Source organism: Anas acuta, chromosome 7, assembly GCF_963932015.1.
Source record: "Anas acuta chromosome 7, bAnaAcu1.1, whole genome shotgun sequence".
Classification (NCBI taxonomy): Eukaryota; Metazoa; Chordata; class Aves; order Anseriformes; family Anatidae; genus Anas; species Anas acuta.
In genome coordinates, this window is record NC_088985.1 from 25,341,797 (window position 1) to 25,355,535 (window position 13,739).

The following is a 13,739-nucleotide window of genomic DNA, read 5'->3' on the forward strand; positions in this document are numbered from 1 at the left end:
GCTCCCAGAAGCTGACCGGCTTAGCTTAATTCTGGGGGCTTACCCGAAGTAGTAAATATCTACAGAACCCTAGAAACTAGAGATAAAAGTTGAAATTAAACCAAGAAAGTTTCTGAGAAGGGAAAGGTGCTTCTCAGAAGCTGTAGCCTGGCCCCCTCTGTTTCAGAGCTGGGCTTGGATCCCACCCGAAGGGAGGCTCAGCCTGATTTTGGGAACACCGCTCTGACGTGTCCATCGGCTAAAAATGTCACATTTCCACAGGAAATCTGGTATAGAGAGAAGTGACAGGAGCTCCTAAAGCCTGCATATTAATAAAAGGTCTAGGGCAAGAGTCAGAATAGGAAGAAAACTAAGAACGAAAACTAAAATTCACAGCAAGGAAGTTTTAAGGAATCATTTTTCCACTCGTCACCATCGGAAATCACACTTTCGCTTCCCTTGGTTTTGTTCTTTTCCATTCAGAAAGCAATCATTTTAACTAGGAGCAGCGGAGTTAAAAATTAAGCCGATCTGACCACTTAACAGCACCGGGCAACACGACAAAACCAGCCGGGGGCACGGCATGGAAACGCCTCCTGCAGCCCCTGGTGGGCCCAGCTCCTCAGCTCCACACCTTTGGGCATGCAGAGCATCTCCTCCTCCAGGGCACTGCTTTTCTCTTGCCTTCACCTGTCCTTTCCCAATTAAAAAGTGAGTTTTAATGTGGCAGGAGACAGAAGCTTGAACCTGGCAGACCTGCACCTTTAGAAAAAACCAACTTCAGGAGCTATCTAAGGGAAACCGTGAGGCTAATTTGCTCCCCGAGCTCTTTCTCAAATATTAAACTCTGCAGCTTGGCCATAGCAGAAGGCTCTCAGTGATGACAGTATTTATTTTCTTTTAAGCTCTAAGAATTGTGCTGAATAAGAGAAAAATGCGTTGTACGGCAAAGAAGAAGGAACTGCTGAGCTCGCATAAAGGGAGTCACAGAGCCCTGATCTCCTCAGTGCTGCAATTCACAGCCCTTTATATTTTTCCAAGCGAACTGATCTCGGTTTTGTTACTGTTCTTGTCAATCAATTCCGAGGCAGGAACCTAAATCCCAGCCCTTCTCAAGTAACACAGGAGAGGAGCACATGCGGAGAGGGAGAAATGTTTTTATTTTGTTGGGGCAGAATCTCAAACGCCTGCCGTGCCCCAAATGCAATTTCCATGCATAATACATGTAGGCTGGTAACGTGAGCAACAAAATAAACAAAATGCACCAAAATTATACAACTATGGAGGACCTTTGGCACATGGCTCATAGGCAAGGTTTCTGGAGCAGAGCACTTCACAGGGATTTTCGAAATGTGTCCAGAGACCTCGCAGCAAAAAGCATTCTTTGTCAGGGAAGTGCTTTTCACTGGAAATTAAATAAATACAAAAGAAAACTCGCAGCAGTGCTGAGGGGAAGAGCAAATGCAACGGGAGCTGGCTACGCTTGATTTACATTTGTGCTTAAAAAAAAAAAAAAAAAGATCGTGGTGGACAGTTGGCCTCGAGCCAGCCATGAAACGGGGACTAGCCAGAAGGCTCCGATTCCTGCTTCCTCAAAGTTTAGGCACTTTGGTTAATCTTCACTTTATGGACAACTTCCGTGTTTTAATAAGCAAGAAGAGTTAAAAAGAAACAAGAGGGAACTAAAATGGATTAGCTTTTAATAGCCTCCCATAACCAAGTTCTCCACAGCCTCTTTAAAAAGGCTAATAATGTAAAAAAATAAGAAATTCTCACACCACTGTTATGACAACTGGATGTTCCCTGTTACCAGTTAGTCCCCAGACGTGTGGTTAGAGGAGACGTCCCACTGCGTGACACTGTGGTTCTGATCGCACGTGTCCTCCACCAGCAGCAGGCAACTCGGATGAATCCCTCACTGACTTCACCCACCTGGAGCAAACTTGGTTAGTTACCTTGAGAAGGACACTAAGACATATCAAAACTTCGGTTGTTGAATGTTTTTTGTTGCCTGTCTTAGCGGGATAAAAAAATAAAGTGCTTTAAACTACTAAAAATGATGGAATCATTCTTTTGCTGAGTCTTGCCTCTTTATGCAGGTACTGACCGTTCCATATATTATTATTTATCATAGCATTTGGGGTTATTTTATTTATGTTAGATCTTCAGAGTTTTATTTTATTCCTCCTTAAACCGAAGAAGAATATTCTGACAAGTCAGTAATTGGATTAAGAACCAGTGTTTGGGCCTGAGATTTAGTTAGGCAGATGAAACAGCATCAGATAAGGGACAGAGAAAAAGGACATCAAAGTTTCATGGCCACTTCTAGTAACATTTCCAACATACTGCCTGGCAATTTCTCAACGCTAACTAACCGTCCTTGCACAATTTTACTGACATAAGAGTGGAAAATCAGGTTACGACTGCAGCTTAAGAGTCTGATGAGGCCGTATCCAGAAACACGACTATGACCGCTTCCCTCTGAAATTCAGCAGGAATCAGATGGAAGGAGATAGCCTTGGCCATTTCTATTTCCATTGTTTGGGTTTTCTTCCCAGGCAACAGCAAAGTGCCAAGAAGCTCACATATGGATTCCATCCCAAAATAACACCCGTCTGCTCCGTGAAGCTATTAAAGCTGGGGATCAGGGGACATTTTCAATGCAATTTCTTTATTATTAATTTGGCAAGTGTTCTGCTTTCTCATAAGCTCGCCCATTCTGCCGCCTTAACACCCCCTCTCCCTCCTCCCTCCGATGTCCAAAGCACTACAGCAAAATAAATAGAGGCACATGCTGCCCACAGCTCCGCACATGCCCTGCACGAGCCCCCAGAGGCTGCACCAAGACATATGAGGACAGACCGCAGCCGGCATTGCCTACAGAGCTGCGGCATTTGAAGTCGGATGGAAATACATCACCTACCAGAACGTCTGATCAGAGAGGTACGCAGCATTTTCAGACCAGTAACCACGATTTTTTCTCATTCGCCACCTGAATCAACTGGTATTATGAAGAGACTTTATATATAGCTACCCAAATGGATAAAGTTTCAAGCCTCTTACCCTAGTCTCGATAACATTTCCAGCTGTTTGCAATCACTGATGATCCAGCATCAGTAAAATGAAGAAACAAGATCTGCAGTGAATATCCCCGAGTTTACAAATTCCAACAAACTAAAATGTACCTTAAATACATATTTAAGCCTAGAAAGCAAACCAACCAATTTCTAATCCTTTTGCTTTGTTGTTACTAAAGTATATACCGCTGTTTTTTAGCCAGGATCTCGGAGTCCATTAACAGCTTAAATCACTTAACTCATATTACCACCAGAAGATGCTTTAAAAGCAAACTGAAGCATGTAAATATGAAGCAACATATCTGAGAGCCTACGAGCAGTCTGCAGCAGAATTAGGATTAGAAATGATGATGCCACATCCCCTGAGCCAGCAAGTAAACATCACTGCGAGAAAACAAAACTAAAACAACAGCAGAAACCCCACGTTCGGGATGAGAAGTCTCAAATTACTTTGATGCAAAATGGCAAAAGCATCCCCAAGTCTACATGCTTAACAAAAAGGCCATCACAGCCTCGCTGCCCTGTTAAGCCAAAACCACGGAATAAAAGTAAATGCAAATACCTGTTTCCTGGATCTTGGTAACTGTCAGTAACAAGAGTGGATGGCACACCAACTTTTTCCATTATTTGCTTTAACTAGATGTGGTTGCTATTTAAACCCTAAAGAGCTATGTGAGATAATCCAGAGGGTGCCTAGAAGTGCTCACTCCGAGTTAAAAAATAGACACTAGGGCAATTTGGTGGCTCGGAGTCAACCTAGTTCTTGCCTAATTACAATCAGGTTAAATGACAGTACTCCTCCAGAACAAATGACCTACTGATTATCCTCTACCCGGAAAAGTCAACAAGCCCTGCACGAGGGAGGTGGCCTCACAGCCACACACACGTAGGAAAAGCCACCTACCAGCCACGCATCCCTTTTATTTCCCAATTAAAATGTATGTTGCCAATAGTGCAGCGATGTGGTATCCTCTTACCAATGACCTCTTCTAGAGAATGAATAACATGGAGCTTGTATATTAATTCATCTTTAGACCTCACCTCCCGCAGGCGCCAGCAGTGTTGTATAACTAGGTTTGTGGATGAGAGTAACACCGGCCAACTTCAAGTCTTAGTTAAGTGATCAGAAATACCCTGGCAAGACTAAACCACCGCTTCTCCTCCCCTAAAGATTCTTCTAATTCTTCTTTTTGCTTATGTAGTCCTTGAACTCTACAGCACAGCACTCACATTCGTGTTCTCAAGCTCTTTACCTCCTCAAGAACCTCAACACTCTCATTTCTTAAGCAGCTATACAAATTGATCCAAACACCGAGAATAAACCTGGGGAGGAAGGCAGCTCTAAATATTGATTTTGAACATTCATGCCTATGGCATTCAGACGTGATTCTGATAATAGTCACCATCCTCTGAGTCACTACACCAGCTGAACCAGTCTCAACTGGGATTTGTGCCAACAGTGTTGAGCATCCATCCATCAGGTATGATATAGTAAGAAGTGCAACACATAAAAAAAAACAGATTCCCGGTTTGAACAACCACAATAAAATATGGTAACTAGAACGGCATTTTCAGAGCTCATTTTTTAAAAGTTTTTCAGAAGTTCAATGCCTATGAGAGGATTTTCTATAAGGTAAATTATTTTGCTTTCACTGGAAACTTTTCCCTGTATTTTATGCTGCTTCAACACTTATAATTCAAGCATATCAAATCTGCTCTACTTCATGAGAACCTGAAAGCAAAATTGATTTGGTTTAAGTATCTCCACTGGTATTTAAGTAAGCATGAAGTAAACAAACAACGACACAATTTTTTACAATTTCACACTTCAGAAAACCAAGCATTACTAGCAGCAGCTAGAAAATCCCAATGAATGACTTTGAGCCCAAGTGGGCCTCCATCACTGGTATCAAAAGCTAGCCCCAGTTATGCTTATCCGTAAATGTGGCACTGCCACATTTGGAAGCCCTTCCAGCCTTCCAAAATCACTGAGACCAGCTTAATTTATTTATTTTTTAACCTTCAATAGCTTTAAATTCAATTATCTCTTTTGTTTGTTTGTGTTCCTAAGTCATTTTGGATTCATGCTTTCAAGGTTGTTTTTTTTTAGCTGCTAGGATAAGAAGAAAAAGGAGAGAGAAAGACAAACAGAGACTGAAAGAGAAACAGAGAGAAAGAAAGAGGAAGAGAAAGGAAGGATTCAAACACTCACAGGATTCCAGCCACTGGTACTTTACAAAATCTAACAAACTAATGCAGGTCTGACAACAAAACTGAAATATTTACTAGTCATACACAAAACGTTTTATGAATCTATGTAACAATACATTTATTAACACTAAGATCACAAAAAATACCAGAAATAGAAATCTGACAGCACTGCCTCTGGAATGAGGTTGTTTCAGATTCTTACAATACTGGATTATCAAAATAACTCCCATGAAACTGGTACACCAAAGCCATTAATAGCCCAGATTTATACTACAGTCTTGGCATCAGGTTCTCTCATTCTCTCTCTCTTGATCCCTCCCCTCCCTCTTTTAAAGAGGATAGTGATTTCAAAATGAAAATGTGCCTCCCCTTAATGTATTTCGAATGTTGTGCTTTCCATTAGAATCTGAAGAGCGAGCAACATTTCTGCTCAATCTGTTTTGAATAAGACATTTCTATGTGCTATGACAGTATATTGAAACTGTGAAAGAGGCTGATTTCAGACTATCAGATCTCAGCTCCTCTTGGGAAACCCTCCTTTATATGAATGCATTGTCATTTACCATGGGGAAAGTAAAGATTTCTTACATGAGTAAGGGATGAGGACTTGATGAAGACTTCAATGTGTGAGTGAGCTCTTAAGGACAAGTACTGCTTCCCTTGGACTTTGTACTACATTTAGCAGACTGTCAGCACTTAACTAGAATAAAAATATTTAGGAAATAAATAAAAAGGCCATACTCTGACTTAATTCACATCAATCCAAATCAGGAGAAATGCTACTAAATCCCTAGGTAAAATTATGACACAAAGGGAAACCTATCAATGACTGCAACAAGGTTAAGATTTTTGCCAGGGAATGGTATAATCTCCCTTTACATGCTATTTATAGCTGCATTCATTAGGAGTTTTCATATCTTGACAAACCAGCTGACACAGAGAGACTCAAATAATGTCACCACTTAAGACATGCGCCCAAACATTATTCACTGGAAACTGGAAAGCTTCAGAAATGTACCACAGGATCCATTACTTAGCCTTAGCCTGTGCAACTGGCACAACCTGGCCTATCATATGATGCTAAGGCGTTTTTCTCTAATTAGAACCCATTTGGAGAATCAGAGATATCTAACACTTCGAAAACACTTCCTCAGAAATACCACCGTGTATGAATCACAAATGCAACACGGCATTTAAGCGTGAGGTTCGGAAAGTTGACTTTTTCTATTTCTGTATCAGACTTGCATCTCCCCAGCTCCTGATGAATATGCTCTGATTATCATAATGCCTGACTTCTCAAATGAAACAAGCCCAACTTTGAAGATACGCCTCCCAAAAACAGAACACAGACAATTACTAGGTCCCGTTGTTTCTAATGCCACAACGGCCCAGACATCTGATGAGAACGCAGACGGCAGCCGTCTTATGCTTGAGGCCATGGGCCTTGGGAGATGTGGGCTGAATGCTTGGCTCAACCAAACACATGAGCTTGTGAAAACAATCTCGTCTCTGTACTTTGATTCCAAAACGATAAAATGGCAGCGATAACATTTCTTTTATTCTGCAATCTTGTTTATTCAGACTGTAAATTTTTTCACAGCAAAGGTAGTTTTAGGCACACCTACCAGGGAAAAGGAGGCTGAGATCTTACATGCTACTTATGTGCTAGTGTGGTGCACACAATTAACCATGATAGATACAACTCTCAAACACTTAATTGCTGCTCCCATTTAATTTCTTCTTATTTTTTGGTGTGCATTCCAGTGTCTAGGCTCATGCTCTCTCAGATTGTAGTGCAATAATTACTATAACGCTTCTGCCACCTAGTATTTCTTTACTTCAAAGTTTAATCTCAAGTTAAATTTTGGGATAGAAGCTTTCAACTGCATTAAGCAAGCACACCCTCACTTGCTCTGGCACACGTACCTCGACTCTCCTGTTTTTCATTCCTGCAGGCAAATACTGTACTATCTTTTAAAATATTTTCCAACACTTTTGCAAGGAATGACCTTTCTGTTTTGTACCAGCAAGTAAGAAACAACAAGAAATGTGTTCTTTGTGTGTAGTTTATTTCCCTCTCTCTCAGCTGTTTAGCTGTGGAGTTACACGCAAGACTTACCGGTGATAGGCTTCCCGGCGGTACTTTTTCAGAGCATGCCCATCCATGTTTGCAGGGAGATCTGCTGCATTCTGGAGTCGGTCGCTCCATGAGGTTGTCATCTTTAAACACTTATTTATTTCTGAAAGAGTCAGAAGAGAAAAGCTTGCTCAAGTTCAAGATCTGTTTCACCAGCAAGTTATCTGTTTCCTGGTGCTGAGACACAACGCTACTCAGGAAGTCTTGCAAAGTGCCCAGTGGGATGAGCTGTGTTTGCAGGTCAAGCAAGATGCCTTCCCCTGAGATATGAGGTGAGAGAGGGAGTCAACCCAGAGCAGGGAGGGCTTTTCCACATGGCTGGAACTGCTACGACATTCCTATCCATCATGGCGAAAATGCATTTTGAAACAGGGCCCTTGTTTTCCTTGCTGAAAAGGCATTTTCTTTACCTTCGAGTTGCTAATATCCAGGAGGGAGAGCTGATGGACAGCCTACCCTTTACACATGAGATAAACCAGGCAAGGAAATCCCTACAAACCCCACTGTGACCGACCTTGCCACATGTACCACGGTAAAAACAAAGAGCCTTGTCTCTGGCTTTGTTTCTCTGATCTCTAGGCAAAGACAATGCTTTGGACTGATGCCAAACGAGCAGGAGCAATCGGAAGGGAAGTAGATTATCTCTGCAGCTCAGCCCCATTCAGGCAGAGCAAGAACCTGCTGCAACGCTGCATTCACCAGCGGATCTTCACCAACGCCCGCACCCCTTCACGAGAACCAGTTGTGAAAACTAAAGCAGGAGGCAGTGTTTCGCTGCAGGAAGGCCCTGCAGTGAGGCATTGCTCGGTGGGGTTCCTCTCCCACTGGTGCACTGGGAAGTCCTGCTCTTCCCATCCATCCCGACACATGTCCTGCTGTGCCCCTGCCATGGGGTCTTGGGATTAAGCAGCCCCACGGTGAGACCGAGCAGCCCAAATCCTCAGCCACCAACACCACACAAGCAAAGCAAACAGTCAGCTCCACTCAGCCGTCCACAAGACCATCAGAGCCAGGGCAGAGAGCGGGGTGGGAGATGAGTCCCAAAGTTATCCCAAATTAGGTACAGCATGAAAACTGCGGTCCTGTGCAACCCACGCAACTGCCAGACCGCAGGGCTTGCCTTGTTTGCTCTTCCTTAGAAGAAACAAAACCACCCACAGGCTACACTGGGAATGATACCATTTCTAGACACCTTTAAAAGATGACTGCCCTCGTCCTACAGAGGGGAACAAGGTGATTTCTGCGGAGATGAGAGCACAGCGTGTGTCCAAATTATTGTCAGTAGTCACCACGCTCTCACTCTCCTAGAGGAAATCTCTATCAGTTTTTAGTTTTAGATTTGATTAAAGACCAACAGTTGTGATTGCTAGAGCATCTGTCAGTGCACTTGCCTACTATTTGTTGGTCATAAAAATCAAACAGAAGGCAAATAGCTTGGCTGTAAAGAATATGTTCCTCCCTCCCCCTGCATTCTCTGCTCGTCTCCCAGTTACTAGAACCAACGTTTACAAACGCATCTGATGCCACATCCTAAAGGTCACCAAATTTAGGCCCTGGCAGGCAGCCCAAGGGGCTGAATTCCTCAGCTGAGAGCTCTCCACGGCCGGTTCCCTGCGGCACCCCAGGACAGGAGGTCACCGCAGCCGGAGGGCCGTGGGGCAACTTCCACAACAGGGCATGCAGGGAGAAGCAGCTTTTAAAATAGCCGGGGCGCAGGCCACTAAGGGCTTCCCAGTAATTACCAGCTATGCAAGCCATGCCCAAAGGCAGGTGGAAAGCAGGCTGCAAGCACCAACCTGTTCCACTTGAAAGGCCGGGCACTGCGCCTGCGGCACAGCCCAGCAGGGGCACAACGGGCTGCAGTGGCCCTGCTGGAGGAGAGGATTTGGGAAGCGATGTTGTGCATGAGGACAGGCTCCAGGGAAGTGCATGAGGCAAAGCAGGGGTCTGCCGTGACCCCAAGAGTGCAGCCTCAGAAAGGGTTTGTGTCGGCAGGGGTGGAAAATGGGCTAAGCTGTGAACTGTGTTTCAGGATGGTCCCGATCATCAGCACCCTGGTCTGACCTGGAGCTGTTGGAAAGCTACTGACTTTGAGCTGGGGATTCACATCCAAAAGACACACACGTTTGAGGCCTCTACATGGAAAGCTAAACAGCTCTGAAAAAAATGCAGCATGGTTGGGCATGAGACCCTTACAGAGATCTGGATCTCAGTCTACTCGCTGAAAGAAGCCTGAGCACAGCTCCACACCACGTAGCAGGGCTCCACTAGGCGCCTTACCCAGTCCCACACATCTCAAAATTTGAAGATTTACACCCACAGCCAAAGGCAGAGCCTCTCCGTCATGCTAGCTGCTTCCCACCTCGTCTGCTTCCCATCACAGCACATTAGGCAGAGATTGGTGCACAGACACTGGGACAGGACTGCACCTGACGTCCATCCGTGCCAGACATCCGATAGTTCCCCAGCAGCACCTTGCAAAGCATCCTAAAATCCAGAACCTTAGCAGGTTACCTTTCAGAGCATCTTTTCTAAAATGAGGAGTCGGTGAAGCAGTCTGGGCCTCGTGTGAAGAAACCCTTTTCCACCACAGGAGATATCAGACAGCGTGCGGCGCGTGCTTGGAATCAAAAATGGGAGCCTTGAGGAAACCACAAAAATCTGAGTTTCCATAGCTAAGCAAGAAAGGCCCAAATTATTTTAGTGTTCCAGCAGTATTTTGCTGTCGCTGTGATGAAGAGGGTTCAAAGGGAGGACAAGGTTTGTAGACAGAGGCAATGTCTTTTATTAGACCAACTGGTATGGCTGGAAAAAATAGACAAGCTCTTAGGCATACGAGCTTGTCTAAATTTCCAAACTCTATCAGTTGCTCTATTAAAAGATATTACCTCTGCCTTCAAGCTTTGCGGATTTATTTATTAAAACTGTTGTTTTAATGTCCGCATAGCCTAAAATAAAAGAGTCTAATGCTGAAGTTTTGGGTTACGTAAACTCAAAGGCACTCTCGTGGCTTAGCAGGCTCCACTGGCACTCCAGCAACAGCTTCCTGCTCCGAAATAAAACACTAACAACTCACAAAAGGTATTGTGAGGCCTCTTCCCCACCCAGAAACCTTACTCACGCAAGTTGCACTGACTTGAATGAAATTCTTCCGGTGCTTCGGAGGTACAAGGAGCCTACCTGAGCGGGCATGAGACATGGGACCTGATCCCTGAATGCAAATATTCCTCTTCGCCGCGGTGCCAAACACAGAGAAAAATAAGAAGGGCTGATTCACTACGGCCACTTGTAAGCCACTGGAATAAACATCTAAGAGAGCAGGCAGCCAGCCAGGCAAGATTCTCAACTCCGAGCAACTGAAATCCGATGCATCTTTCTTTAGTTACAAATCTATTTTTGAGATCAATAATCTGTAAATAGCTTCACGTAAAAATAGAAATCTTTACACGGATGAAGCATGTCAGAACACCTCCCCGTAATTTATTGCAACCATGCGCCTCGCTAGTGCCGTCTTAATTAAACATCTGATAGCACTTAGGGCGCAGGGCTCATTTTGAAGAAGTATTTCAAAACTCCGAGCTACAATGCAGCACACATGCTTCTGCCCAGAAGAACATGACATTTTTAACATACATTCTGTAATGAATTCACTTGTTTATTATATGGATAAGGTATTTACCCTAGTGTATGTTTTTCAGACACTCATACACGTAAGATAACGTGCTCAGAAGCATTCCCCTTCAAGAGTTTTACTAGTTATTTTTCTCATCTTTTCTTGGCCAGCTAGAAATTTCTGCATCTGCTAATACCTCGTGTTCAGGTAAAATGCGCTGCCAGTATTTTTTTTCTGAGTGTGTTTTTAACACTTTGATGATGCAATGCCAAATCAGAGGCGTACACTAAAACGTAGGGATAAACAACACAGCAGTGACAATCCCACTTTTTTCCAGGATACCGTCCAAGAGCTCGTACAGCAGAAACCAAACCCACGGCTATAACCAGTCCCAAGGCACCGATCTGCCCTCTCCTCACACATTCTGCCTCGGGAATCCTTGCCAGCACGACCCACACACGTACATGTGCGTGGGCACAGTGGATGGGGACAGAAATAATCACACCTAAGGTTTGGTACCTAAAGGCTTTGCGTCCAGCCAAGGCAGTGATGCCCAGACCTCCTGATGCCCTTGCCAAGCTCTCAGTTGTTCCTTAACCCTTGCTGCAAAATTGCTTTGTCCCAGGTGGCTTGGGGGGTCCCAGCAAGGGGGGAGTGAATGAATTGTGTTTGCTGTGTCTCTCCACTCTGCGTGTGCCATGCGGGAGCTCTCCCCAGAGGTGATGAATCGGTTTATTGCACTCTTCCCTGCACCTCACCTGCCTGAGGGGTCCTTCCTGCATGTCCTCCAAGAGATTTGGGGCAGCCAGGGAGGTGCAGAGCATTCGGAGGCCCAGCCGGCAGCACAGGGGAGGGAACAACCTCAAATGCTCCCCGAGCTCCAGCTCAGGGCATCACAAACACACTGCAGCACGTGGCAAACTACCAAGGCGTCCCGGGGCTGCGAGGAGGCAAGGTAACAAAGAACTTCTAGAACTAAAAATGCCAGCTCAGGAGAAGAAACCAATCCAGTAGGTGGCGGTTCTGAAACCCAGGGGAGCTATTCATGCGAGCCATGTACCAAAATCTCAACTCACGCTCTGCTTAGGAAGAACAATACAGAGAAATGGGTGGAGGACTCCCCAGCATGTACTTTAATGTTTCCGATAACCCAGAGCCACCAGGTCCCAGATGCACAGAAGTCAGGGTGATCAGGGTCCAGGAGAGCCGACAAACCAAGCTCTGGACAATAGGATAAACCGCTTCTTTGGCTCCTGCCAGTACAACATAAAAAAAGGGGAAAAAAAAGGCTTGTGACAAAGCAATTTGCAAAATTTGGTGGAGAGCTTTTGGAGAGCTAAGGACAATGTAAAGGTGGTTTTTAAAAGCGTACCAGGAATGAGAAAAATCCTACCAGCAGAGCAGAAGCATTATAGGCAAGAGAGGAGGAATATTGCAGAAGGGGTGGAATTCTTCATGAGATATTTCTAGTTTGCATTTAATAAAAAGGATGATAATGCCAGGCCGGCATTAAACCCTTAATGAGACAAAGTGCTTCCCATTCATTTTGCAAACAAAGGGAGTATTAAACAATACACAACAGACATGAACATTTTTAACGAGCCAGTCTGATAAAATCTCCCCAGGAACCCTAAAATAATTAACTGGATGTATTTCAGGCTACGTCAGCTTTACCTGATGCCAAACCTTGGAAATGGGAAACGCAGTGAAAATGGCAATGGTGGATTAAATTAACAAAGAATTAGAAGATAAAAAACAAATTGATCTCAGTCGAGGTATCGATAACACTATGTAGCTAGTTCACATCTACAAATTTTGGGGAATTACGTGTACCTGCACACAGCAAGGGTCCCAAAGCAGCAGACTTCTGACGTGCTCCAAGCTGCAGGGATGGCATGAATGCCAAATGATGCTCTGGTCTGCCTCTGATCCGCAGCCCCACGCACCAGCCTGAGCTGGGAGCTCACACACACAGCTCCTTCCTCTCCCTCCTAGCCCCAGACGACAGTTCAAACCTCTCTGTGCTACTGCCAGCACTGCTGCTTAGCAGCCAGTGGCAAATTGCTTCCAAAAGGTGTTTTCAATTAGTGATGCTTTTGGAAAATTAATATGTCCTCAACTTGAAACGTCTGGCAATACTGGAAAGCCCCTGGTTTCCAAATATAAGTAGAGATGTCTGTAAATGATCTAAACCAGAAAATTCCCCTTTTTTTCCTCTCTGTGCCTAAAGGTAAGTTCTTCATTCGAAGAACTTCCACTTCTGGGTGGCCACCTCTTCGATGTAGTGACTTTAGGTCCATGATGGCAGGAGAGGACAAAATATTCTCTCCTATCAGAACACTAAATTATTTCCAAAAGAAACATCAAAGTGTATCTGAACTCCAGATAATTATCCTTGAAGTTGGCTTTAAGCAGGATAATTCTGTACGGCCAGGACAGGATATTAAAGAGGTAGAGACCTGCTGTTAAGGACCTGTTAACGATACCTACAGATGCATGTAGTGAATTCACAGCAGATCCCACCTGTGGTTCATACAAAGATATATTATATCATGTTAGCCTCATACCACAGTCCTTGCTCGGAGGATTGTGCTGGTCCTTCCACCCCCAGCTTGCCCTTTCAGACGCTGGCTCTGGCAGGGGTATCTGCTTCCCTTGGGCCCCACCACAGAGCTGGCCTCAGCGAAGCTGCGTTTCCAAGAGAGAGCTTTTAGTCAAATTG

General features: G+C 44.5%; 1 protein-coding gene across 1 annotated transcript in view; it reads right to left on the reverse strand.

The window, feature by feature from the left end:
* NT5C2 (5'-nucleotidase, cytosolic II) overlaps window positions 1-13,739 on the reverse strand; it is a 57,058-nt gene that overhangs the window by 31,208 nt on the left and 12,111 nt on the right. Inside the window, exon 2 of the mRNA XM_068688358.1 lies at window positions 7,387-7,509. Within this exon, the coding sequence (XP_068544459.1) occupies window positions 7,387-7,487 (101 nt within the window). The 5' untranslated portion in view covers window positions 7,488-7,509. The remainder of the gene's footprint in view (window positions 1-7,386; window positions 7,510-13,739) is intronic.